This window comes from Gnatocerus cornutus, chromosome 2 (genome assembly GCF_029298725.1).
Source record: "Gnatocerus cornutus isolate USDA-ARS CGAHR chromosome 2, icGnaCorn1.1, whole genome shotgun sequence".
Classification (NCBI taxonomy): domain Eukaryota; kingdom Metazoa; phylum Arthropoda; class Insecta; order Coleoptera; family Tenebrionidae; genus Gnatocerus; species Gnatocerus cornutus.
The window spans coordinates 14,620,711-14,645,509 of record NC_142234.1 but is presented as its reverse complement, the minus strand read 5'-3'; the positions used below and the strand labels follow the sequence as shown (position 1 = coordinate 14,645,509).

Below are 24,799 nucleotides of genomic sequence, written 5' to 3'. Positions count from 1 at the left end.
TAATATTGCTCAAAAACCTGAAGATTCATAGTTAGAAAGTAAATATCATGTGAGAAGCACCTACTTTTTGTACAAAATGTGGTGTTTAACAAAATAAATTAGTTTTTCCTTTATCATCATCTGATCTTCTTTAGAGTAAGTGCTGCTCTTCTCTGTATAACTTGTAAGAGTAGATATTTTTTCATGTAGAACAATAAATTGAATTTTCATTGTTACAGTGGAATAATGTAAAAAAAATACACACAAGAAGTAAGTCAAAGCAACGTATACAACACTAGCGACCAAAACATATTTGCAAAGACTGCCGACAAAATGTGGAAGATGTGTTTCAAGGATGGGAACAATTATAAAAATATTTTTTTGATAACTCTCCGTAGAAACAAAAAGGATTACCACAATTGTTCCTAAGACAAAAACCACAACCAAATGAATCACATACACTTTGAGACATCTAAAGTTTCCGCCAGGAACAGTGTTTGTAAAAAAGGTGTTCAGAATATGTAAGTATTTATAAATTTCTTTTTCCTTTAGTATTATTGTTGATAGAAAATAAATGCTCTAAAACCAATGCCATTAGTTAAGTTTATTTGAAAATACACTTACATTGCAAGATGAACACAGGCTACGAACACGGACCATGTTACTAACAGAACTCAATTTCTCACTGGTTAAAAATTCAAGAATTTCCAAAATTAAAATTCCGATATGAACGAGTAGCATTGACATTGTGATTTTTTTTGTAATTTTATGATATATGACAGCTGTAATATTATTTACTATGAAGGGTAGTTTTTCCAGAACTAGTTTGCTTGAAATTATAGATATCATCTTGGAAAAATATATTTCTTTTTCAGTGAAACTCATGACTGATTGGTTTTTATGTTTTTATGTGCTAGGATGTTAATACGCAGGTCTTGAAAGTAACGACAGAATGATTTACAAAATTACAGTATAATGACTTTAATATTATTATATTAGTATATTGTTTAACATGGAAGCATAGTATGAAGCTATTATTGCACGAGGATACGAGCTGAAAGCAAGTGTTTTACGTTTTAATCATGGGAGCAAAATAAGATGCGCATAAAATATTTAGTATGATATTATTTCAAAGTTGAAATAAAGTGTTTCCTAGAAATACAGACCTAGAGTCGAGACTGATCGATTGTACTCCATTGATTGTTAATAATAAGCTAAAAGTTGAAAATTTATAACGGAATTTGAGAAAATACGATATAGCAAAATTGCAACAGAAATTTAAATCGTTCATATCAGATTAAATTCTTGGATACCCAAATGCCAATATAGAAAATAACTTAATTTTAAACGTGTAGTGTTGAAAAGCAATTAAAAGAAAAACTGTTTTCCAATGCATTGGACGTGTTTTTCTTAATTTCATAATTAAGTCCCACATAGACATATTAATCTCAAACTGTCGGAAAAGGCTTGACATGACAAGCAGTACTACCATCTAATTTCAAATTCAAATGTCTCCCGTTTTTGTTTCATCATAGTGCAGATAATTACTCATATTAAAGTCTTTAGGAAGTAAATTCAACTCAAATTTAATCAGAGGAAGAAATCGCAAATTCGCCATAAAAAAGCGGAAACATTTTAAGACTGTCTCCGGCGGCTAATTTTTTACCAATGAATGTGGTTAGGTGTAACCATGAAAACAATATCGTAATTGGCAAAATTATAGCCAATACGTTAATCATTAATCATTTTTAATTGTTAATCAGTCACAGCAGGAACTATTGTTTGAAACTATTAACGTGAATTTTCCAACTCAAGTGAATGTGAAAATTCAAAGCTAGACAGAATACGTACCTTGATAAAAATAACAATTTTAATTTAATTAATTACAATCTCCATATTTATTTTACATACTTAGAGGTATCGCATATCTACGTTCCCTTTTTTATGCAAGGTCAGTACATTTATGTAAATTGTGAAATGAAATGAACTAAAATGAATAATTACCATACTAAACAGTAAGAATTTCTAAAAGTTGGATCAACGGTAACGTAGAAATTACAGAGAAACATTCGCAACACCTTGAAAAGATCATGTTGAAAGAAGCACGATCGGAAATAATATATACGAGGTTAAGATGAAAAAGACAAAAATGGAAGAATCAATAAATTGTAACAAGTTCGAAAAAATAGATGTGTCCTTGTATGCTAAAGCACGACAAGAAAGAAAAAGTTCTCTTAATTATTACTGTTAATCATAGATCGTCATCAAAGCAGTCATTGTAACGACAGGCTATGGCCTCAAAATCAACAATATAAAAAGTGTGAAATCGTTAATTAATAGTGAACGGGGATGCAGCGTACTTAAATTACGATTGTCTTCACTTTTATTAATATTAATCAAGCAATTAGTCTTTACTTAGATAAAAATTCTAACTAATTGTAAGAATTATGTTCAAGTCAATTTTAACAACAAATGAGTGGAAATTCTTGCGGGCGCACTTAAATAAAACGTTGGTATTTACAAGGATGATGGTGTTTTGTGATAAATTGTTATTACCAATTAACATAATAATACACATAGTACTTAAGGATGAATCTCTTTATTAACACTATTTGACAAAACGAGAGAATGACCGCAGTTTTAAAAACTATCCAAGGCGTTGATTTTCCACATTGTTAACAACAAGCAAAATCATGAACTCCTCTGATGTAATTGTACTTACCTAATTTTCTTTGGGTTTTTCATTTTTTCCACTTTTTCTTAACGAAGTTTTTTTGGTTTGGGGATTTATGAATTACGTATTTATTAGAATAAGTATTAAAATATAAATACCCACTTCCGAAAGTGAATCACGGAGAATTTCCATTATGAGATAAGCTGTGATTATGACGATTATAAAAGTTTGCGTCTCGGCGTCTGTTTTCTTTGTAAACAAATAGTTTAAGAGGGAGAAAACCGAGCAAGATTTATAAAATTTATTTAAACCAAAAACGGTAGTAATACAATAACATATCAAAAGAAAATATTTACTATTTTTTTTTAATACAGGCTGAAACTGAAAAATATTGGTTTCTCCAAGTTTAGTGGATTGAGAACATAGCAAGGCCTACTATGGGTCATTTTATACATAGTGGCGTCATACCTAAAATATGTAATTTTCAGCTTCCAATTGACAACTTTATTACCCAATCGATCAAAATAAAACTTAGCCCAGATATCCCGAGGATCAAGGTTATCAAGGTGATCGTCTTTAAAGCATCCCATTTATCAACCTTCATTGCCATTTTTCGCATTTAAAAATTAAAAAGAACTAAAATTTTGCAACAGCCAATAACCAAAGCAATAATTTATAATAATTAATGGTTTCAAATTTTAGATTTACCAACCCAATCATTTCCTATCGCAATAACTAGTCATGCCTACAAGACAATAATGAACAGACTTTTTTACCAAAGTTTAACATCAAAGCCGTTCCATGTGTATTTTGTGGGACAGAATCGAATAAATTTAATGGTCTATTGGCCAAAGTTGTAATCACGCCGAGAAAAGCGTGAATGCGTCAATCCTTTTGTTCTCACATTTAAGTTGTGCAACTGATTTCTGCATGTTATTAAAAAGATGAATTTTTGTATTGCAAATATGATTAACATGTTAGTAACCTTTCACTTAGTATTAATTTCATAATAGCTTGTAGCGACCACTTTTAAATCAAATTAAATATAATGTGCTTGATAGGGTCAATACTAATTGTCCTTGTGACGTATACACCCGGAAGGAGTTCAAAGCTGTTTCATTGATACGCAAGTTCAAATGGTCGCGCCCACATATAGGGCGGGGAAATCCCTACTAGATATGATGTATGGAACCATAAAAGTCGGATGCATCCTGTCGAAATTTCGATGGTTTACTGCAACATTGTCGGCAGGATGCACGCAAGGATGACCCACAGTTTCAAACCATTTTGCACTTTTTCATATAAATAAAAGAGGCTGATTATTTTTTTTACATATTGGTAGTTCTCTCGATGCCGTCATTGCTTTACCTGAAGCTGTCAAAAAAACAGAGCAACTAACAGCTTCAAATTTAAAACTTTATTTCCTCGCAAACTAAATAATTGTATCAATTTATAATAGGAAAACTCACGAATTTCTATTTCCAACAATTAAACTAATATCTGCTCATCGTTTAGTCAGTTTTCAATCAACTATTTGAGGTTGACTTATTTTCGTAATTGCAAGGCAATGTCACAAAATTAGCGATCAATAAAATCTTACGCATCATCGAAGAACGACCTCTCCAATATTTTTGAAATTTTTAACGGTTGATCGTTCATGAAAATAATTAATAGAATTATAAAAACATAAATTTACTCTATGATTTCCGTTGCCCGGAAAAAGTAGGATTAGGAACTTTGATTTTTTCAAACAGGAAATGTAATTTTTCTTTTTAATTTTATCGAGGTTGGTAACTATCATTATCTGTCGTTTTAACGTGCAAAAAACAGTTTTGCAGCTGTTACGAAATTTTAAATTATGAGAATAAATAGACTAGTGTATTCACGATTTTTATTAATTTTCTGCAAGACAATTAACTTCTTTCTATAATAAAATACAATTTTTCTTACGTATCCAAGGACCATCTAAATGAACTGGTAAATTAAATGACCCTCGAAAACTACAAAAAGATAGATTTACCTGAAACTTACGAGATCTGAACAATAGTCGACCAATCGTTGAGAAAAATCTACAAGAAGGTAAACCACAATGATTTCGTCATTTTTATTTGATTGCATTCAATTAAAGCTGAGAATGTTCTGCATAAAATTAAACTTTTATCAATTAAGAATAAACTTGACACATTAATTAATACTTATTTGGAAGCAGCAAAAAAATACGGTAGCTGAAGGGGCTAAAATAAATTTATTCAATACGGACTTTATAAACGTCGCGTTATTAACATAATCTGTTATTGCAGTAGGCTTATCAGTAAGCTGATAAACAAAAATTCACAGCTACATGTCAGTTGGACTGTGAGAGAATAGTTAATTATTATTTATGTACTTATAATAGAAATGTATGTAGGAGTTGGTGGCTATAATATTACGCTTTTTCAAATGTTTGTAAGTAGTACAGTTAAATTTGGCTAATCAAAAGAAGTGTAAACGACATAATTACATATTATGAAATTAACTAGCAGAAGTACCAACATTATTTGAAATTTCAGATTTCCTGGACATCTATGTATATTTGATGACTAATCCTTAAAATTCTGTAACAAAAACCGTGGCGTGTCATTGCACAATGCAAAGACGTTGCAAGTTAATTGTCCATGTAAAGGAGACAAAACTGAGGCTTTTTTCTTAGTTTTGATCTCCAATGACCTTCCAATAATGAAATGAGACGAAGCAGTTTCTGTTGAATGAACCGTAAATAATCTTAACTGAGCGATTTATTTACAATCAAGAAAATTGGATTTTTCCAAAGTTTTCCAAATGGTATATTTTATTGTAAGATTGACATTTTGAAATACTGAAATGAATTAACACTTGTAGTTATTGTTATTGTTAAAAGTTCGATTATTTATGGTCCCCAACTTTTGGTAGCCGCTGTGCTGCGCTTTATCTGTTTTTCCGTTGGAGCACTGTACCTGACCCTAATAAAAATAAAATCATACAGACAAGATGTTGATAAACAAATATACAACAATTACTGGAAAAAGGACAATTTTAGTACCTTATAAACCGGAACATGTACCAAAGTAGGTAACGCCGTTTTCCTGTATTTCAAATAATAATGAAATTTGTAGATACCATGGTTGGATGGAATCAACAGAATTACAGAATCTGACTGCTTCAGAACCTCTGACTCTGGCTGAAGAATATGAGATGCAAAAGTCTTGGATGATCGACGAAAATAGTAAATTTAAATCTTCTTTGGACTTTTTAATGAACACTTTTTCCAGAGTGCACATTCATTATCTTAGACAGAGAGAAGTTTGAAATTACTGGAAATGAAATTGGTACCTTTATATTATTGATTTACAAGAGAAAATTATCTGAATTTTTCCAGAGGCAATGATTGGAGATACAAATCTATTTTTTGCAAACTGTGATGACAGGTTGTGTGCTGAAGCAGAAATAATGATTGCTGAGCCTTGGGCTAGGAGTAGAAAATGTGGATCAGAAGCAATGTTTTTGATGTTTCTTTATGGAATTGAAACATTATTAGTAAGACAGTTCATCGTAAAAATAGGAATAGATAATGAAGTTAGTGTAAATATGTTTGTTAACTGTGGCTTTGTGGAAGATAGCAGAAGCAGTGTTTTTAATGAAGTTACATTGAGTAAAATTGTTGACAATGAGTGGATAATGTGGTTGAAAAGTAAAGTTGGAAGTTACAAATTTGTAGTTGAAACTGAGCTTTAATAAAGAATGAATCCCGAACTTTGGCGTAATTTAAATTTACCGCGTAACAGAACAACGATGGCGTGATTTTATATTGGGATTGGTCGATGATGGCGACCTCTTTGTATTAGTTCCAAGTTGGTTCCAAGTTATCCGTCATGCATTGATGGCTTTTTGGATTCTGCGTTAAATGAACACCAATAATTTAAGTTTGGTTTACAAATTGGCGAGATATCAACCAAATTGGATTTGCATACATAATATAAAAAAAAAACAGTTTAATCGGCAAATTTATGATAGCATTCTTTCGATGTGAACGAGGAAATAATTTTTTTGCAAGAACAACCTAAAGGTGTCATCAATTGACACCAAACTTACGTGACAATTCATTAAATTCTGCGTAATTGGTGAAAATTAGCAGCCCATGAATGCAAAGTTTTGCATCAAATAAAAGAACTTCATTCAAAAGATTCTATTTATTTTTTAGTTGAAATGGTGTTAAAACTATGCTAAAATAAATACATTCTCAATTAGTAATAATCAATTATTATAAAAACAAATCAAATTTATAACTGAAAGTAAAAAGATAAAAAATATCCCGGCGCATGCACCATTTTTTCATAAGAAGGTTTTCTGAACACTTGGCACTTATTTTATAAATTTTCGTGCATGCCGGAAGCCGGACGTTACGATTGATGTGGACCGTTCCATTTTTTTTATGAAATTTTGCGGTTGAAATATAAGTCAGAATCTTTGGCTCTGGAAGAATAGAAATAAAAACTATAATACAAAAATGTGCAAAACCATCACTAACTCAGAGATTCTAACTTGGAAATGAAGAAATGTAAGTCAAATCGAGATTCGAATGTAACTTGTATGATAGACAATTGTATTGTTGGTTGCCTGCTTCACTGCTGGTTAAGATTTTGTCAGCTTGGGTATTTGTCAAAATTGTCATTTTGATGGATTGTTTTTGTGGTTTAATTTCTAATTGTGTTTTCTGAAGGAAAGTAAATTAAGACAGAAAATGGGGCGCCGCTCTATAAACACCACTAAAAGTGGTAAATACATGAATCCCACTGATCAAGCACGTAAGTTGTAATTTTGAGGTTATGTTTTGTTTATAATTTTAAAACTGCCCTAAAAGGAAAAGAAGCCCGAAAACAAGAGTTGAAAAAGAATAAAAAGCAGCGTCAGATGGTCAGGGCCGCTGTGCTCAAAGGCAAGGATCCACAACAAATTTTAGAGGAAATGGAAAAAATTGATCAAATGGGTACCTTACATTTAATTACCTAAGAAATCATGTAATAAGTTTTTTTCAGAATATAACGTATATCAACCGTCACCACTCAATGAAAAAGTATTAAAAGATAAACGGAAAAAACTTAGAGACACGTTAGACAGAGTTCTTAGTATGTATGTAAGTGCTTCAGTTTCTGTAGTGAATGTGTCTTGTTCATTGAAGTTTTTAGTATAAAGATGATCCTGACAAATGGGCCGACTTAAAGCGTCGACAATCTGATTATGAACATAAGAGAAACCAAATGGTTGCATTTTATGAGTCTGTTAAAAGTGCTCAGCAAGTACAAGTTGATGAAATTCCTTTGCCTCAGTTACCTCAGCAACCTGCAAATGCACCAGCGCAAATTCCTTTGCCCACAGAAAGAAAACAAGAGCATACTATTTACTCTATTGCAACTGCATTAAAACTGCAAGCTCTAGTAAGTGCCCATGCTCTCTATAAGAGCAGAAAAATACTTGGGTTCATTGTTTTCAGGGACAACCTGTGAGAGAACCCCCTGGATGCCCTCCCGGGCCCCCACCCAACATAAATGACGACGGGGAAGTAGAAGACTTCGTAACAAGAACAGAAGACGAAAAAGATGAAACAACTGAAGAAATTTTACAGTCTGATTCTGACTCCTCCAAACCCACTTCACTCCAACAAAAAATGGTTGCTTTGTCCGGCCAAAACGTAGACGAATTCATGAAAGAAATGGAAGTGGTCCAAAAGAAACTCGAAGGTAAAGAAGACGAGACCCGGAAAGTACCCTCTCATTTAGAGCCGCTCGTACCACCGGGAACAGACATGGTCCCACAAACACACCCCATGAGTTCCCAAGGACCTACTCTGCTATATCCCAATCCTGGTCTGCGGTTACCTCCAGGACCTCCTCCTGGACGGCCGCTTATGCCCCCTGGTCCTCCTCCTGGACTCCCTCCGCCGCGGATGCCAATCAGAATGCCGCCAGCGCCACCACGAATGATACGTTTGCCAGGTCCACCTTCATTGGGAACAGGACCTAATTTGCCTTTGGGGACACCGAATGTTTTGTCTGCCGCTCCACAGTTGATCAATCGGGTTGAGTCAAGCAAACAAGGAGCGACGATCACAGCGAAACCTCAGATTCGTAATTTGAGCGCTGATGTTACAAGGTTTGTACCATCAGCTTTGAGGGTGAAGAGAGAAGATAAGAAGCACAAACCGAATACTAGAGCTTTAGTCCACGAACTTAAACAAAAAGAGTTTCATTTACACCAGAACGCTCATCCAGAGCAGCATACGAAAGACGATGCTTATAAACAATTTATGGAAGAAATGCAAACATTGATGTAATAGTGCGCAGTGATTATTGTGAACAGTTTATTTATGCTGGTAAACAATGTTAAGCTTACAAGTAAAAATGAAAAATTTTATTCAAAGCGTTTTTTTACTGGAAAAAATAGGGAAAATTCAGCACAAAAATCTTACATTGTATATCTTATATTTGGCAAGTGGATAATACAAACAATGGTACCTATCACTGTAAATATTTAGCCTATAATTAAAGGAGCAAGAGTCAAACAAACCACTTGAACGCTATGCTGAAGGTTAAATTTTCATATAAAACTATTGCTGGAATTGTAAACTATTAAAAGTAAGTAAATTATTTTTCTATAAAAATCTAGTAGAGAAATTAAACGCATGATCCTAGCACGTAATTGGGTTTTTCAGAATCAGTCGAGAAAAGAAAAGGATTCGGTTTGTTATACTTTTTTAATTATATTTTCACTTGCAGTGAGACATAATAAACTTACATAACTACTTAAAATAGTTAACTAAAATTAAATCCACATCCACTAAGCTTTAAATAAATTAAACTATGTTTTTTACAAACATGTTCACCTTCCCTTTCCCCGACGAACAGTACAGACTATAAAATCAACGAAATATAACAGCATTATTGCTTGACAATTGTTAAAATGAAAACTGAGATCATCGTCCGTTTTTTGCAGAGAGCTTGTAGTACTTGTTCAAAAGTTTTACATTCAGATTTTATTTATGTACAAATTATTTTCACTTCACATAGCGATATAAAATAGTTACCTGTACTTTGAGATGAGTATTAATGGATGACAGATGAATGGATAAATGTTTGTATTGTATAATAAATAGGTACAGGACTAGGTATGGTGATGAATGAACGAAAGTTATATTTTTTGATATGTAGTGACTACCTCGGAGAAAATCTGCTTATCGAATTTGTGTTGGCCCGTTTTCGAACCAGCCGTGCCCCAACTGAAAATGAATACTTAGAAGACGTAAATTCGTAAAAAAACGTACTTGTTGCGTCCTGATGGGTCAGCGGGCGTTCTAATACTCTCTCTATAACTTCGATCCATTCGTCCCTTTCGGACTCAGTCTGAGCGGATAAATTGAAGACTCGATCGGGGGTTGTTAAGGCAAACGAAAATCCCTGATCTTTGACCCCAGCTGAAACGCCTATTCGAACACTGTAACCATCGAGGGCGTGACCTAAGACAAAAATAATCCCATTTTAATTAAGCGACCTCGGAATTTGAATTGTGTTGGTAGCCTTGTCTATCATCTGACATTTTGAAGTTAAAGCTAAAATTACCTAAAAAGATCTCTCCCTTGGGATGGGCGTCCAGCGGCTCATCATGATACATCAACTTCCGATTATCCAGCGTAAACCACCTCTTCTTAAACCCATCGCTCGTCCTAGGTCCCGTTTTCCACAGCCACCCTTCCTTAGCAAAGTCTTCCGTTAGAAAACCCAACAAATCGGCTTCGTTAGCAGAAGGGTATGCAACTTGCAACCTGTGCAACTTCGCACATCTTATTGCCATATACCAGTTGGTGATGACTTCGCCATCTTCATGATAAACAAAAATATGTCTGGTGGTGCCATACTTCAAAAATGTCAACTGTAACGATGTAGCATACTCCATCTTATCTGGGGCAAAAACGACGTTAAGATCCGAGACTTCAAGAGTAGCTTTCGGATATTTATTTTCTCTAACAAAATATTTTAAAGTATTTTCAGCTTCTGAAAGCACGAATTTTCGTGAATGGTACTTGCTATCTTCTTTGCCTCGTTTCATGAGAAAGCCTTCCATGTAACCGCTAACATAAGACTGTCTTTGAGGGTGGCAGAATTCCTCTCTTTGGTACTTAGCTCGAATCCATTGTTCTACTAGAACCTGTGGATCGTTTTCTTTTGGCCTTCTGTAGCAAGGAGGCACGCGTTCTTCGTATTTGAGTTTGGATTTAATATTGCCTACTTCTTTCATTCTTTCCACTTGGGAGTCCTCCCAACGGTCCAATTTCAAGTGTTTGACTTTGCTTATATGAACACCCATGCTTCTGTGAACACCTGAACATCGCGTGCAGATAAATATTCCTAAGTTGTACGAAGCCCATTCTGGATCTGAAAACAAAGAAAGGTCATGTCTTTCAATAACGACAAAGAGAAGTGGTTTCTCTTTGAGCGAGTTGGCGTTGAAATGAATTGAAATGTGTTAATGTCAGAGTAGGTCACTATTAACTTTTCCAGAAATTATATTTTTAGCGCTCATCATTTCAGTCATGAACACTGTTTTCTCTTTCACACAAAAACAAATTCATACTGCTAACCCAAATGTCACGGTTTTCGCAAGTCATTCAGTAAATTAAGTTTTGTTTTTCTCAGAATGCTAATAAACATTGCGAAATGTTTTACTTGGAAATTGTTGTGGGTTCCCTCTTTTTATGCGAATAATTAAGATCATATTCATTATAATTTTCCTAACTCATTCTTACGAGTTTTCAACGGAAAATATCAATGTAGACCGGAACGGCTTCTGATAAGAATGTAGACAAACGTAAATCATCTTATCACAAATAGAACATAATTTTGTTTACGGAAGTATGTAAAATCAGATTTTTAATTCACTCTATTTCTGGTTAAATACATGAAACAAAAAACTTGTAGCTCGTGGCGTAAGATGATGAAAAAACACCATAATTTCATTGTTTTTGCTATGTCGTAACTCTGATTTCCAATGTCGCAGCTCAGTTCCTACTTTACACAGGTGAACAAAATTTGATGAACATTTCCCGATATGTTGAATTACATTTCCACAACCTTCAAAGTAAAATTCAATATTGTTCGGGTGTATAAACATTAGCGTTATTATTTATCTGTCCATATTTAAACTTCAAAGAGTTTATTTTGTATTTAATCCGACAAGTATTATATCATTCGCATGATTGGAGAAAAAATACATATTTCAGAAATCGACGCCAAGAAAAAGGTTTGTGCGGCTGTGTAACTGAGAATAAATATTTTCAATAAAATATCCATATTTGAAATAATTTGATAGATTCTGGTTATCTCAAAATAACTGTTATTTATATTTTATGTATACAAGGTATTTCGCAAATGAGCGACAATTTTTCAGGTGGGATTTTTGATATCTGAAAGATTTAAATGCTTCTAATTTATTTTTGTTTGTCAAACAACTCATTCATCAATTACTTAGAGACGCCTCTGATTTTTTGAGATATTGAAATAGAGGAAAACCGACGGATAATTATCAAAAGTCCTTCCTAAAAATCTTCGCATTGCTAGTTTTGGTAATTTTTGTTGCAGCAAACTACATTTACAGAAGAATTTCAAGCAGATGTGCGGATTTTCCTTTATTAGTCCATTTAAAGATCTTCTACACCTTATATGTATATAACCTAAACATCTCATGACATTTCTGTTATGTCAAAACCGACATTAAATAGTGCTACCAATATGAAAATAAAAACAAAGCCTCCTGGAAGCTACTGTTTTTGATCGTATGGAACGTTTATTTGTTTGCCCTCTTATTACTCCAATTAGAACAAGGTCGAATCTGGAGTGTATTTTTCCCTATAATTTCAACACTCAAAACATCTATTTAAACAAAAACAACATTGTAGAGATAACCATATTAATCAAAAAAGGCGTATATGTGACATCCGTGATGTTAAAATCCCATACGAATTTAACCAGACCGGAAACAATTCTTCGAAATTTTTTACCAGAAAATCCGATTTTTCCCCGCATTTACGACAACATTGTGAAACATTAGGAAATTAAGAGCAATGACACGACACCGTTAGCTGTTGGAAAAAATCAAGGCACAACAATCAAAACAAAAACGCAATTTCGGCCAAAAGTGTCAAAAAATCACTGAAAGCAACAAGCGGTCTCGTAAAAACAACATATTTCGCTCCCACACCTCATTTTTTTCATTTCCATTGGTTTGTTTACAAGTTTATTTAGGCATGGCATGGTCAAACATGGCACATTTTCGAAAATCATACTCACTTCTGCTCCCACAATCTGCACAAGAATTATTCCCAGGGATTTTAAGTAACTCCAACAACACTCTTTCGTTTCTATCAACCATAATTGTGGTAAAAACAGACACAAGTTACACTTTCAAACACACAACCTATTTGACTGATGTCGTCGTGTCGTCCATTTTTATTGTTGTTTTGACATATTTGACAGTGGCGTCCGTGATGTAAACTTTGACGTAACGGCCTCAATTATTTTGTTTACTTTGATTTTTTCCGTTGTGAGCTGAACACCTGCAATTACGATTTTCCATCTATTTTTGTTGATTAACAAAATTCATGAACGCAAAACAACATAACGATGACGTGTGGTGGTATGACTTTTCACTAGTATGGATTTTGATCGGCCATAAAACTTCGTAAAAGTGTCATTCGTAAATCATTGTCATTGTCATTGTGCTAAAATCGTTATAATTCGTTGCAGATAAATTTTTTTAGTGTTTTATAGTAAAGTCATGAATTCTGTTACCAAAATGAACGCTCTTCGGAGCTTAATCACGAAGAGTCACACTTTGAGGTTAGGTTTAACCAGTGTGCGACACGGCTCTTTTAAAGTTCAAGACGACAAGGATTTTCTAGAAAAAGTCGAAAATAGTAAGGAACCGGTCATTGTAGATTTCTTCGCAACGTGAGTACGCTATTAGGTAATGACAAGTCATTTTTTATTCTCTTTTAATTCCAGTTGGTGTGGACCATGCAAGGCTTTAGAACCCCGATTAGAAAACATTGTCGCTAAGAGAAACGGAAGGATCATTTTAGCCAAAGTTGATATTGATTCAATGGGGGAATTAGCTGCTAAATATGAAGTACATTAAAGTCTCAACTTTGACAATATAATGTAAAAATCTGCATTTTAGGTGAGCACTATTCCTGCTTTAGTTGTTTTTAAAAATGGTAAAGTTCAAGAGAGGTTGACCGGTTTGCAAGATGAAGATAAGCTGAGTCTTTGGGTGGACAAAGTACTTGGATCTAAGTAGAAACAAGATAGTGATCTGTTGTAGACATTATTACAAAATTACACAGAAATTTGAATTTGTTTGCTTTACTATGTGATAAAAAATGTATTTATTCTTAACTTTGGTTTTGACCTTGGCACTATTTATTATCTGACCGTTGTTAACAAATATGTATCAATAAAAAAATGATAATAATTGTCTTTCTTCGTTTCATGACGTAGATTACAAAAAATTGGATGTATTGGCAGTTTTAATAATTTCTCTTTGTGTGTGTTTTCCTTCATACTGTTTTTTTTCCTTTTATCTTTACTTCAAGTTCATTCATCAAGCGTATTGATTTTTTGTCTTCTGTGACGATTACATAGGCAACCAATTTTACACCGTGTTGAACAACCTAAAGATAACCTGCAATAATTTTACGTGAGAATATTACATTTTTAGATTGAAACATCAAAAGATAAGAGTATTAGTTATCGTTATCAGAAATACTTTTTAGCAGTTGCGCTATTTATGAGTATGATTCTATAGTTGGTGCGAACAGTCCTGAAAATTTCAACCCTGTTGCATACTTTTTGATCCGCCTATTTTGGTAACAAGAGGCATCAAAGTGGGCACTTTGACAGTTGAGCAAGTCGGAATTTTGGCAGAAATCAAATTTTATCCCCAAGACCAAAATATTGTACAAAATTAATACACCAAGCACAAGCAACAGGATGAATAAAGTAGCCAAAGACAACGAAAATAAATGGTCTGGTTATGGACTTCGTATTTTTCTAAATACTTTATCACACCCTTTTGAATACGCCAAAGTTCTGATACAGGTTAGGAATCCACTGGTATTTTTAAAATAAAACTGTTTATTTACAGATTGGATATGAACCTATTCCTCCTCATCCTTCAAAGACCTTGTTAGGAAAACCAGCGTTAAAACTGCCCAATATTTTCCAATATGGTAAATAACTGTCGCTGTTATCAGTTCATTATATTCTTGTTCTGTAGTTAAGCATATTAAGACTGTGGATGGACTGTCAGGCTGCTATAGAGGGCTAGGACCTAAAGTATGTGGAAATTTAATTAGTGTCATTGCAACTCAAAAAATGATTGATTATCTTGATCTTAATCGGGCTGAAGAAGAAGACGACATTGATGTGGAAGAAAACAGGTATTTATTATGCTTCCTTCTATTGTTTTCTAAAAAGTAATTACAGAAAGCAGAAGTTTTTAAAATGCCTGAAAGGAGACATTATCACACACACAACAGCAATAGTGATCAGTCAGCCTTTTCATGTTATCACCATTCGCATCATGAGCCAATTTGTAGGCAAAGAATCCAAATACATGTAAGTTGGTCTGAAAACCTGACATTTTCTCAATTCTTGAATTTAGGGGCGTCTTTACATCTATAAGTGAAATCTACAAACAGAATGGTATCCTGGGATTTTTTAGTGGGTTAATTCCTAGACTAATTGGAGATATATTGTCAGTATTACTGGCAAGTGGACTGACTTATGCCATCAACAAGTACTGCATTGAAGAAAAAGAACTTCAAAACTACACTTCTGCAGCCATTTGTGTAAGTATTTGATTTATTGATTAGTACCAGGATGATTTACAGAAAGAATTGTTGAAAAACTGGTAATTTTAGACGGTTTTAATTTGATTTAATTTTATGCTTTTATTTTTGGTTTTTTTCTCCTCAAAGTAAAAATAAAAACCGCGAAAACCAGAAAAAAGCGAGCTATACAAAACACTTCCTATGTTTTCCAGTTGCGTTATATAACCACAGGATAAATTGACTAAAACAATTCTAGTATTTGTTCTTCAAGAATCACATTTCGCAGATGCTGTCATCTTCAATCATGTATCCCTTCCAAGTCGTCTCCAACTGCATGGCTGTAACAAATTCAGGCCTGGCGGCAGGATCGCCCCCTTACATGCTACACTATCCCACTTGGCTGGACTGCTGGTCCGACCTCTCTAGCCGGAGTCAACTCAAAAGGGGCTCAAGTCTTTTGGTCCGATACTACAATGGACCTCAAATATTAGGCAACAAGGGCACTTTGCTTCTAGGCAAAGACTCGTTCTAAATTTCATGTTGACGATTTGGTAGTTTGCATTTGCCATGTTCAAAAATCGAGAAAATACATGTAAATATTTTAGATTATTGTGTTATATTACAATAAAATTCTTGTTTTAATGAATATGTTGTGTTGTGAAAGTGGATAGTCATTCTCCAGTGGCGAATTTGAATCTGCCGCCAAGTGTCATTTCCCACTATCAACAAGTGCATTGTGGGATTATGTATGGTGGTCATTTTTGTCATCGCATAAAAGTATCCGAAGTTGAAGTAAATTGCGTATTACCTGTAACTTCCTCCACTTAATTATTATGAAATTTGTGATATGTTGTTTATTATTCATAACTGTATCTGTGTAAATTGTGCATTTATAATAGAATTTGATAACAAAGGTCATTTCAGATGAACCTAACCCAACGTCTTCTTTAAAGTTTGAAAAAGGTACAAAACTTTCACGCATTTACCATCTAAATTCGCGCTGTATTAATTACAGTAAATTAGTTCCACCAAATAATTCGTGTCACTTTTGACATGTTCCCACATATTCATTCTGTGTATCATTTATTTTCAGAATTTACCATGTTTTGGAAATACAACAACAATTCCTCGTCGGAAATCGATGCCCTGCTTTGCAAAGAGGTAAAAAACACAAATGTTTGCCCCTTTTAACCCCCATATTCTAGGATGTCACCCTCTTGGAAGTTATGGATGCTGAAGACATAATCAACCAATGTAAAGTGCAAAGCAAGGCCTTAATAGACTTGTAAGACTCAATCACACTTCTTTTCAATTTCATCACGAATTTTTTCAGTTTACTAAAACCAGAAATGATGGAAGAACTTGTGAGTCTGATAACAAGGGAACCATCCACAGATTTAGATGAAAAAATCAGATTTAAATACCCTAATGTAGCATGTGAGTTGCTTACATGTGATGTTCCTGCAATTAATGAGAGGCTGGCTAGTGATGAAGTACTTCTTGATAAGTTGTATAGTTTTTTGGAATGTGAACCTCCTCTAAATCCACTGTTGGCTTCCTATTTTAGTAGAATTATGGGTGCACTTATTGCAAAAAAGACTGAGCAGGTAAGTCACAGGGTTGGGTGATGGCTAAACTAGATTTTTGTGTCTTTATGATTGAAATGACCTAAACAGGATGATTCCAAAAACATTTTTGTGCTGTTTAATTGACACGCCAAGGAGTGTGATTTATTGAAGTTAATTAGTTTAACATATTGCACTGTAATATAATATCAAGTGGGAAGTTTTGTTCTGTGTAACACCATAAAAACAGATAAAATTGCAATGACATAAAAATTCAAACGTACTTTCTTGAAAAGCAACTTTGAATTTATATTAAAAATAGGTACATGAATTAATTGTCCGCAATTGTACTAGGATGCCGTCAATCGACAATGACAATGCTAAAAATTTTAAAAATACGTAAAAACAGCTCAAATATTTTAATATTTAATTTTATATTTAATTAAGCAAACTTTAGTTTTGCTTAATAAAATAACTTATAAATCCAAATAAATTAAAGTTGGTACAAAATGAATCATCCTGACATGACGCAAGGAAATCTAAAAAATCGAATAATTAAAGGTTGAAGCCGAAGTAGTGATCGTATTACATCAATCTTATGTAATAATCATGACTTCAGTAAGAACTCTAATTAGGGAGAGATTTTTTGAGATGCCTGACTGAAGCCTGTCTGTAAATGTAAAATAGTTATTTAGTGTATGATATATAACATATTTTTTTCTCCTTTTCCGCGCCCTTCCCTTACGTCTTCGTTCCTTTGGTGACATCCTGTGGCCATCCACCAGAACTGGTTGTCCTATCAGTTCACTTGCTTACAGGTTCTAGATTTTTTAAAAGCTAAGGACACCTTTATATCATTACTGCTCAAACATTTAGGCACTTCCGCTATCATGGATCTCATGCTCAAACTCATGACACAGGTTGAAAGCCTTGAAATGAGACAAAACATTCTCAATGTGAGTATAGCAAGTTTTCAAACCAACAAAAAACAAGTTCATTTCAGTGGCTCGATAGTCAAAGAATCATGCAATCGTTGGTCTGTATGTTAAACCCGAAAGTTGATAAGGAAAGGCACTATAATGTTGCTCAATTGTTGTGTGATTTTATCAGGGTTGCACGAGACACTCAGAAAAATGCGTCGGAAAGAGTCGACCCGGACCCGCTACTTAATACTTTAGAATCGTACGTGTGGTAATATCGTCTCGAATTTTTCAAAAATAAGTTTATTACAGGTCGGAAACAGTTTCGTTGTTGTTAGATAATATTTTCGAAGGTGAAAAATCAGAAAGTGCTATTGTGGGCGGCATTCAAGTACTTTTAGCGCTTCTAGGTATTTGTCAATTGAGGTAAGAATTTTGTTGTGTAATGTTCAACGACAATGTTTGAATTTTTTAGCATTCCTAAACTAAACTCCCAAATCACGTACAATTCCAACATAAGCGACGAAGCAATTGACATTGAACACAAAGAAAGAGTCATTAAATCAACAACTGAAGCAATTCTAGAACGTTTAAAAGACTTCCACGACCTTCTAGTGAACCCTCCCAAAGTACCACTCCACATGATTAAGTTTTATTTTTTATTAACGGAATTTCCATAGAAATCATCCTGGAAAACGACTGTTGGAGTTCTAGAAACGCCTCTCGGCAATACACGTCTGCAAGTGACCAAACTGTTTGCCGCTGTAATAGAATCTAACAACAACAAGTTGTTACAGGAAATAGTCTCTTTGGGGACATTTTCCGTACTATTAGATTTATTTTTCAAATACCCGTGGAACAATTTCCTACACACGCAAGTGGAAAATTGCCTTATTTCCGCTTTAAAGACACACACATCCGAGGAATCTGATGAAAATTCGAATGCCTTAAGTAGACATGTAAGTATAAAATTTTAATTTTCGGGGGTAAAGAACCAAAAAGACCTTGAATTATATTATACTATTAGTAGCATCGACGGTTGTTAAAACCATTTTTAAATGCAGTTTTCTCTTTTTTACAGTTATTAGTACATTGTAATTTAATCGAACGAATCTTGAGAGCTTGGAAGGACAACGACGAACAACAGTAAGTGGTCCATCGTTTCTCCGACTTATTTAAGTGTTTTGCTTATAGGAAAGAGTCGAGCATTCCCCGACAGGGTTATATGGGCCACTTAATAAACATTATTAATAAAATAGTTGAATTGTGTTCAAACACTTCTCTTGGGAAGTACCTAACTGATAATCTACCGGAAGTTGCTAAAACTTTAGACGAATTTAAGGACAGCACTTTGAAAGAAGCAAATGCAGTTCAGGATACACTGCTGGTGAGTTACAGTATCACGAGACTGTAAGTTTATCCATTTTTTTGACAGGCTGGTGTATATCCCAATTCTTCCAATGAAGAAAATGACGATTACGGTGATATAGCTTTCCCTCAAGACCAGGTATATTATTTCGTTATGTTTTGTTACTTTTTAAATGCATGTAAGGTGTTCTTTTGTGTAATTTCATCACATTGTTATTATTGATTTGTGGCTTTATTTTTTGAGAGAAACACACTGTTTTTCAAAATTGCGCTTATTTTTTCCGGAATACGGATGTTTATGGTGTGAGTAATTTTATTTATTTATTCTTCAGTTAACACGTCCATACATTTTTATTCTTCACTCATTTTTTCCGAATAAAGATAAAGAAAATAATTTTTTAGATGTACGCCAGTTATCAAATTCAACACCTAACATCTCACTCTATCGATGGCTATAGCGGTTTCAACGACGACGCTTTCAACGATGGTGATGACACATTGCAGTGAGTTCTTTTTTTGTTTGTTCTATTTTTCTATCGTTCGCAATTATAGATCAATCGATCATCGAACAGACATGATCTTCAGTCTTACCGATGGTGATCTGGCCCAACAACGCGAGATTTTCAAACAAGTTTGTGCTCAAAACATTAACACTCTAGATGATGCAGATGATCAAATTTTTGAAGATAGAGATCACACTTTTCAGACTGTTATAGAGAAAGATGATCAAAATGATACGGTCTACAGCAGTGATAGCGACGATGACTCGCCTTCCGGTGTTCCCATGGAAGTTGATCGTAAGTTGCAAACAAATTTAAGTTTGAAACTGATGCGAGGGGCAATTCTAGCTTGGCTCTCTCCCAAGGCAGCGGAAACGGACTCCGCTGATCCCTGGGGACAAAGTAACCCAACCAACCCTAACGTGGGGGATTGGGCCGATTTCAGTTCAGCTACTTTCGAGGCGAATTTCGACGCGGCCTTTGATAAAACTCCGGGAGAATCTGATAATTCTCCTGTTGTAAAAAAGAATGAACGTATTCAAGAAGCCCCGAAAACGGAGGAAGCAAAGGGCGATCCCAAAGATAATTGTAAAGTCAGTATTGAAAACGTTGCTCAAGCGCCAAATAAAGACGAAGAGAATGTGGAAAATAAGGCCAAAGAAGGCGGTGACCCGAACGGAAGTCTAAAACAAACTGTGGCACAGCCTGTTACTGAACCGTCCAAGTGAGTGTATCCATTTTTAACTAAAGTAGCATTTTCGGATATTTATCAAACATTAAAGAAATTGTGGAACGGTATGACTTTTTTAAGCCAATGTGATATATATATATTTTAGCACACCGAGTTTGGTTGAAGGAGACAGTTGTTCATTAAAATCGCAAGAAGTGTCGCCTCAAGAGAAAAAAGATGTGTGAATAAACCCCCGCCCTCCCTTACATATCAAACGGGAACTTCAAATGTTAGAATGAATGCCATACAGAATGATTATAGTGTTTTGTAATCAATACATTTTAATCATTGCAGCAAAAAAAGTATATTTCATAATTTTTTAACATGTTTATTCATCTAGCAATATACTGAACGAAATAGAATTTGTTGTAAAATATGTTTAATTTGTTACTATAATTTGTAGAAAAGTGTTAACCTTTGTAAAGAGATTCGTTTATAAAAATTGTTTGCGGACGGACACTTGATTCAGGGTTTTTATAGTATTAAAATTGTGTGTTTTATATTTTAAACGGCTTCTCGCTTAGTATTAATATGTATCGTCGATCTCTTTGCAAAGTGTGCAATATCGAAAAAATGAAATAGATTTTGTGCATTTTTACACGAACCTCGTTTTAGCAGCAATTTTGTTTTGCACAAAGTCTGTTCAGTATTGTGATATAAACCAATCCGATGCAACTTAGAATATTAGTTACTTTATTGTGCCTGTTAACGCAATCAGAACTTAAACCAAATGTAAAAGTGTATTCATCGAAACATGCATATATGTAAATATATATCGTCCCTTCAAACATGAACACGTCGTGATATTTGGCTTCGAAGGGACTTTTCTTGAATTTCAGTTTTAACAGTTTATAAATGTACAGTTCAAAGTACAAATAGTTTTCATATGTGACCAATATTTTAGGTTTTAAACTCGATTTCGTTTCCAGTTCATTTTTCAACTATAACTTCTGTGATTATAGATTGTGGCTAAATTACTACATAGCACACTTCTTCTATTTTTTATTTAGCGATTTTACCCTCATGAACAGTGCCTAGGCATATTGTATATTTTTAACATCCTCGTACTGTTATTTAAATTTTGTTTCCATTGTCTTGGTTCTATTAAAATTTATTAAACTTCTTTAAATTATTTCGTATCTCTCTGACCTTGTTACGCAAAAAGAAAAATTTATAGAAATCAGACACTTTATTAAAACAAAATTCCAGCGCATCAATAATCAAAATTATACTCAAAATACGACGAATCGAAATTGTGTACACGAACGTAACCATCCTCTCCCCCTGAACTGTAACTTTTTCCATCGGGATGAAACGCGACGCTGTTAATCGGCCCGAAATGTCCTTTTACTCGTCCAAATTCCTCTTCAAATACCATATGGAAAAACCGTGCGTCGAATTTACCAACTCGAGCTGAGGTTGTGGTAACGTCCATCGCATCTTGACCTCCTCCCACAACCACATGTTCAAAGATAGGACTAATTGCGGCGGAATTGACGGGTCTTTCAGTTTTATACGTTTTAAGTAACAGTAGATCGTCAGCATCAAAAAGTTTAGCAGTGTGATCCTTTGATGCGGTGACGAACATAGTGCCGTCTTTATTCCACTGCATATCGTTAATGAGATTTTCGTGTTCACGCAGTGAACTGAGTTCTTTTCCGGTCTAGAATGAAAAAAAAATGTAAAATCACAGTAGTTGGGGGACAGCAGCAAATACCTTGAGATCCCATTTGATCAAATTCCCGTTTTCATGACCAGTGATGATTGTTTCATCTAAGTTATCCCATAAGATGGAAGATACTCTGGGGCCCTGGATAGGTATTCTTAGGATAGGGCTAGCATGGGCTAAACTCTCGTCCACATTCCGCACATCAATAATAAAAATCTCACACATGTGACCCATAGCTTTGTCTGTGGTATAAACTGCCATATTACCAGAGTAGCTGAACAAACATGTCCTAACTGATGAATTGGTGGTGATATTTCCTATTTCCTTTCCTGTTCCACAGTCCCAGACCTTCAAAGCGTTGTCTCCCGCCCCAGATAAAAATCTTGATGTAGTCCAATCAACGTCAATGCACCATACAGCGCCCTGATGACCATTGAAAGTTCCCAATCTTTCTCCATTGAGGGAGTACCAAACGTTTGGTTTGTTGTCTTTTGACGACGAAAACAACAAATCACCTTCTCGGTTATATTTTATCTGAGTAATGGCACGCTCGTGCCCGTGAAGCATTAGAGGTTTCTACAAGACAAGACAAAGTTAGGTTAAGCGAAGGGCTGCATATGGTCGTGCCAATAAGACTACTTTAAGTAAAACTGACATTATAAGGATTCAAAGTACACTTTTTGTAACTATAACTCACCATTTTGACCACGAATTAATGACTTTTTCTAGTTTAAAGTAGATTTCCACGCCTCTAAAGATTTTTAGGTTAGGCTTGACAACAATTGACAGCTCGGCTTAAACTGTCAAACGATAAAATGTTTGACGTCCATAGAGGAAAAATTCATAGAGCGCCGAAAATCGTAAACATTTCTGTTGCCGCATTTACAAGAAAATTAATGGGAAATATTCGTCAATTTTTTGTTTTAATTCGCTTTATTTTCACAATTAAATTATCTACAAAAATTGTTTAAAAAAATAGCCGTTTCGATAGGGAGCCCCCATCAGCAGCATCCAATAACTTCCTTTTCAAAGTTGGTCTCTCTGTCTCCACTTTCCTAATATTTTGCGGCAATGGCAGTTTTGAGCCAACTGTAGGAGCTGGTTTATTACTAAAAAATGGCATCATTAAGCACTCTGCACACTCCATTCTCTTCAAAGGGTTCAGAATCAAAAGACCTCCAATAACATCGAGTAGATCATCACCGGCGGCCGTAAAAATGTTCTTCAACGGAATGGGAGTAAAAGGCTTAAATTCTATGTAATCTGACAAACTCTTGAGTCCCGGCCAGATTTCTTCCGTTGGTGTGCCAAAAACGCCGAAAATCTTCGTGAGCTGGTCTAAATCTGATTCTCCAGGAAACAGAGGAACTCTTAGAAGTAATTCCGCTAAAATGCAGCCCACAGCCCACATGTCAACTCCAGTGGTGTATAATTTTGCGCCAAAAAGCAGTTCTGGGGATCTGTACCACCTGGTGACCACTTGGTGGGTGTTTATCCGATTTGGGGATCCATAAAGTTTAGCCAAACCAAAATCGCCGATTTTTAGTACTCCACTTGAGTTTACTAAGAGATTATTTGGTTTAAGATCTCTGTGCAACACCCAATTTTTATGTAAATATTCTAAACCTTGTAACGTCTGGATCGTGTAGGCTTTAATATTAGCAGTCGTTAAAATAATTGTGTTGTCTTTTATTATCACTTCCAGATCAGTGTCCATAAAATCAAACACCAAAGACACATTTGACATGTGTCCAAAGACATCCAACAGTCCAATGACGTTTTTATGGTGAAGTTCTTGCAGTAGTTTGATTTCTCTTAAAGCGGTTCGGTTGATTCCATCCCTGGCTTCTTCGCGGCTTCCCATTTTAATCTTTTTAACAGCAACGATGTTGTCGTTTTCCACATCTCGGGCTTTATAAACAGTGGCAAACTGACCTTCTCCCAAAAATTCGATTTTTTCGTAGCGATGCAACTTGTTTGCCATTTTGAAGAATTCACTTATAACTATCTTTTGAAAAATTATGTCATTTTCAGAAATTTAAATTTTAGGTTTTTCTAGTGAGGTTATTAACTTGACACTTGACGTCGACAACAAGGCTAGAATGAAATCAACTATAGACGTAAAAATTAAAGAACGCGAATTGTACTGAAAGGAGCGACATCTGCATCTAGAAAATGTGATGTCAAATTTCGTTTAAAATCGTTATCTCCCACTATTATGTAAATTTTGTGTATTAACCTACTTTTTCTAAAAATATTAAAAAATTATTTTATTACTTTATTACCTATGTAATACTTTTCAACAGATCTTGCGGAAAAAACAATTTTGAAAAGTTAAAAAAAAACAATACTTTAGACAAAAAAAATTTTTGAAAATATGTACTTAATCTTAAATCTTAAAATTAGCTTAAAAAATTGATGTAGTGGGACCTTAAAAAACTGAACAATGAAATAAAAAAATAATCACGAGAAGTCGGTTATAAAAAATCCCGAAAAGAA

At 34.4% G+C, this 24,799-nt stretch overlaps 8 protein-coding genes across 9 annotated transcripts; 5 read left to right on the top strand and 3 right to left on the bottom strand.

The window, feature by feature from the left end:
• The first annotated feature begins 5,589 nt into the window (after positions 1 to 5,589).
• Positions 5,590 to 6,415, top strand: Mnat9 (microtubule-associated Nat9). Its single transcript, XM_088030254.1, has 4 exons — positions 5,590 to 5,736; positions 5,785 to 5,894; positions 5,941 to 5,997; positions 6,048 to 6,415. Exons 1-4 carry the CDS (start codon positions 5,660 to 5,662, stop codon positions 6,401 to 6,403), a joined length of 600 nt encoding a protein of 199 aa, XP_087886380.1. The 5' UTR covers positions 5,590 to 5,659; the 3' UTR covers positions 6,404 to 6,415.
• Positions 6,416 to 7,283: 868 nt separating this feature from the next.
• Positions 7,284 to 9,085, top strand: LOC148179380 (uncharacterized). The gene is made up of 5 exons (XM_088030697.1): positions 7,284 to 7,473; positions 7,530 to 7,655; positions 7,705 to 7,802; positions 7,855 to 8,103; positions 8,160 to 9,085. Exons 1-5 carry the CDS (start codon positions 7,410 to 7,412, stop codon positions 8,997 to 8,999), a joined length of 1,377 nt encoding a protein of 458 aa, XP_087886823.1. The 5' UTR covers positions 7,284 to 7,409; the 3' UTR covers positions 9,000 to 9,085.
• A 45-nt stretch (positions 9,086 to 9,130) lies between these two features.
• LOC148179379 (arf-GAP with dual PH domain-containing protein 1-like) lies at positions 9,131 to 13,198 on the bottom strand. Its single transcript, XM_088030698.1, has 4 exons — positions 13,006 to 13,198; positions 10,282 to 11,094; positions 9,987 to 10,178; positions 9,131 to 9,941 (listed from the first exon to the last, which is right to left on the bottom strand). Exons 1-4 carry the CDS (start codon positions 13,085 to 13,087, stop codon positions 9,877 to 9,879), a joined length of 1,152 nt encoding a protein of 383 aa, XP_087886824.1. The 5' UTR covers positions 13,088 to 13,198; the 3' UTR covers positions 9,131 to 9,876.
• Positions 13,199 to 13,215: 17 nt separating this feature from the next.
• On the top strand, positions 13,216 to 14,193 carry LOC148179378 (thioredoxin, mitochondrial-like). The gene is made up of 4 exons (XM_088030702.1): positions 13,216 to 13,351; positions 13,476 to 13,665; positions 13,720 to 13,843; positions 13,895 to 14,193. The coding sequence occupies exons 1-4, from the start codon at positions 13,339 to 13,341 to the stop codon at positions 14,012 to 14,014; spliced, it is 447 nt and encodes a 148-aa protein (XP_087886828.1). The 5' UTR covers positions 13,216 to 13,338; the 3' UTR covers positions 14,015 to 14,193.
• Positions 14,194 to 14,353: 160 nt separating this feature from the next.
• On the top strand, positions 14,354 to 16,194 carry LOC148179377 (mitochondrial carrier homolog 2-like). The gene is made up of 6 exons (XM_088030701.1): positions 14,354 to 14,814; positions 14,861 to 14,945; positions 14,993 to 15,155; positions 15,202 to 15,333; positions 15,380 to 15,566; positions 15,835 to 16,194. The coding sequence occupies exons 1-6, from the start codon at positions 14,707 to 14,709 to the stop codon at positions 16,078 to 16,080; spliced, it is 921 nt and encodes a 306-aa protein (XP_087886827.1). The 5' UTR covers positions 14,354 to 14,706; the 3' UTR covers positions 16,081 to 16,194.
• Positions 16,195 to 16,254: 60 nt separating this feature from the next.
• On the top strand, positions 16,255 to 21,754 carry fmt (phosphatase 6 regulatory subunit 1-like protein fmt). 2 transcript variants are annotated; one of them, XM_088030696.1, is made up of 16 exons: positions 16,255 to 16,511; positions 16,642 to 16,709; positions 16,754 to 16,833; positions 16,882 to 17,155; positions 17,932 to 18,069; positions 18,117 to 18,295; positions 18,346 to 18,459; positions 18,509 to 18,662; positions 18,714 to 18,992; positions 19,115 to 19,179; positions 19,228 to 19,420; positions 19,469 to 19,540; positions 19,804 to 19,904; positions 19,954 to 20,198; positions 20,250 to 20,625; positions 20,738 to 21,754. In XM_088030696.1, the coding sequence occupies exons 2-16, from the start codon at positions 16,650 to 16,652 to the stop codon at positions 20,814 to 20,816; spliced, it is 2,409 nt and encodes an 802-aa protein (XP_087886822.1). In that variant the 5' UTR covers positions 16,255 to 16,511; positions 16,642 to 16,649; the 3' UTR covers positions 20,817 to 21,754. The 2 variants fall into 2 exon arrangements, with proteins under 2 accessions (XP_087886822.1, XP_087886821.1); XM_088030695.1 differs by having other exon boundaries at positions 17,899 to 18,069.
• Positions 21,755 to 21,801: 47 nt separating this feature from the next.
• Positions 21,802 to 23,128, bottom strand: eIF3i (eukaryotic translation initiation factor 3 subunit i). The gene is made up of 3 exons (XM_088030700.1): positions 22,998 to 23,128; positions 22,349 to 22,876; positions 21,802 to 22,294 (listed from the first exon to the last, which is right to left on the bottom strand). Exons 1-3 carry the CDS (start codon positions 22,998 to 23,000, stop codon positions 21,845 to 21,847), a joined length of 981 nt encoding a protein of 326 aa, XP_087886826.1. The 5' UTR covers positions 23,001 to 23,128; the 3' UTR covers positions 21,802 to 21,844.
• An 86-nt stretch (positions 23,129 to 23,214) lies between these two features.
• Cdk7 (Cyclin-dependent kinase 7) lies at positions 23,215 to 24,423 on the bottom strand. The gene has a single exon (XM_088030699.1). It carries the CDS (start codon positions 24,282 to 24,284, stop codon positions 23,268 to 23,270), a length of 1,017 nt encoding a protein of 338 aa, XP_087886825.1. The 5' UTR covers positions 24,285 to 24,423; the 3' UTR covers positions 23,215 to 23,267.
• Positions 24,424 to 24,799: the final 376 nt, after the last annotated feature.

What these genes read in the sequence shown, in the direction of transcription:
- Mnat9 (XM_088030254.1), top strand. Translation starts at nt 5,660, where the DNA reads ATGTTGATAAACAAATATACAACAATTACTGGAAAAAGGACAATTTTA. An exon ending in TTGGATGATCGACGAAAATA is followed by an intron (nt 5,895 to 5,940) that starts GTAAATTTAAAT and finishes CACTTTTTCCAG; the next exon opens with AGTGCACATTCATTATCTTA. An exon ending in AATTACTGGAAATGAAATTG is followed by an intron (nt 5,998 to 6,047) that starts GTACCTTTATAT and finishes GAATTTTTCCAG; the next exon opens with AGGCAATGATTGGAGATACA.
- LOC148179380 (XM_088030697.1), top strand. Translation starts at nt 7,410, where the DNA reads ATGGGGCGCCGCTCTATAAACACCACTAAAAGTGGTAAATACATGAAT. An exon ending in GAATCCCACTGATCAAGCAC is followed by an intron (nt 7,474 to 7,529) that starts GTAAGTTGTAAT and finishes CTGCCCTAAAAG; the next exon opens with GAAAAGAAGCCCGAAAACAA. An exon ending in GGAAAAAATTGATCAAATGG is followed by an intron (nt 7,656 to 7,704) that starts GTACCTTACATT and finishes AGTTTTTTTCAG; the next exon opens with AATATAACGTATATCAACCG.
- LOC148179379 (XM_088030698.1), bottom strand. Translation starts at nt 13,087, where the DNA reads ATGGTTGATAGAAACGAAAGAGTGTTGTTGGAGTTACTTAAAATCCCT. An exon ending in TGCAGATTGTGGGAGCAGAA is followed by an intron (nt 11,095 to 13,005) that starts GTGAGTATGATT and finishes CTTTGTTTTCAG; the next exon opens with ATCCAGAATGGGCTTCGTAC. An exon ending in CAAGGGAGAGATCTTTTTAG is followed by an intron (nt 10,179 to 10,281) that starts GTAATTTTAGCT and finishes TTTTTGTCTTAG; the next exon opens with GTCACGCCCTCGATGGTTAC.
- LOC148179378 (XM_088030702.1), top strand. An exon ending in ATTGTAGATTTCTTCGCAAC is followed by an intron (nt 13,666 to 13,719) that starts GTGAGTACGCTA and finishes TTTTAATTCCAG; the next exon opens with TTGGTGTGGACCATGCAAGG. An exon ending in AATTAGCTGCTAAATATGAA is followed by an intron (nt 13,844 to 13,894) that starts GTACATTAAAGT and finishes TCTGCATTTTAG; the next exon opens with GTGAGCACTATTCCTGCTTT.
- LOC148179377 (XM_088030701.1), top strand. Translation starts at nt 14,707, where the DNA reads ATGAATAAAGTAGCCAAAGACAACGAAAATAAATGGTCTGGTTATGGA. An exon ending in ATTGATGTGGAAGAAAACAG is followed by an intron (nt 15,156 to 15,201) that starts GTATTTATTATG and finishes AAGTAATTACAG; the next exon opens with AAAGCAGAAGTTTTTAAAAT. An exon ending in ACACTTCTGCAGCCATTTGT is followed by an intron (nt 15,567 to 15,834) that starts GTAAGTATTTGA and finishes CACATTTCGCAG; the next exon opens with ATGCTGTCATCTTCAATCAT.
- fmt (XM_088030695.1), top strand. Translation starts at nt 16,650, where the DNA reads ATGTTTTGGAAATACAACAACAATTCCTCGTCGGAAATCGATGCCCTG. An exon ending in TTGCAAAAAAGACTGAGCAG is followed by an intron (nt 17,156 to 17,898) that starts GTAAGTCACAGG and finishes GCCATCCACCAG; the next exon opens with AACTGGTTGTCCTATCAGTT. An exon ending in CTAGGTATTTGTCAATTGAG is followed by an intron (nt 18,460 to 18,508) that starts GTAAGAATTTTG and finishes TGAATTTTTTAG; the next exon opens with CATTCCTAAACTAAACTCCC.
- eIF3i (XM_088030700.1), bottom strand. An exon ending in TGATCAAATGGGATCTCAAG is followed by an intron (nt 22,295 to 22,348) that starts GTATTTGCTGCT and finishes TTTTCATTCTAG; the next exon opens with ACCGGAAAAGAACTCAGTTC.
- Cdk7 (XM_088030699.1), bottom strand. Translation starts at nt 24,284, where the DNA reads ATGGCAAACAAGTTGCATCGCTACGAAAAAATCGAATTTTTGGGAGAA.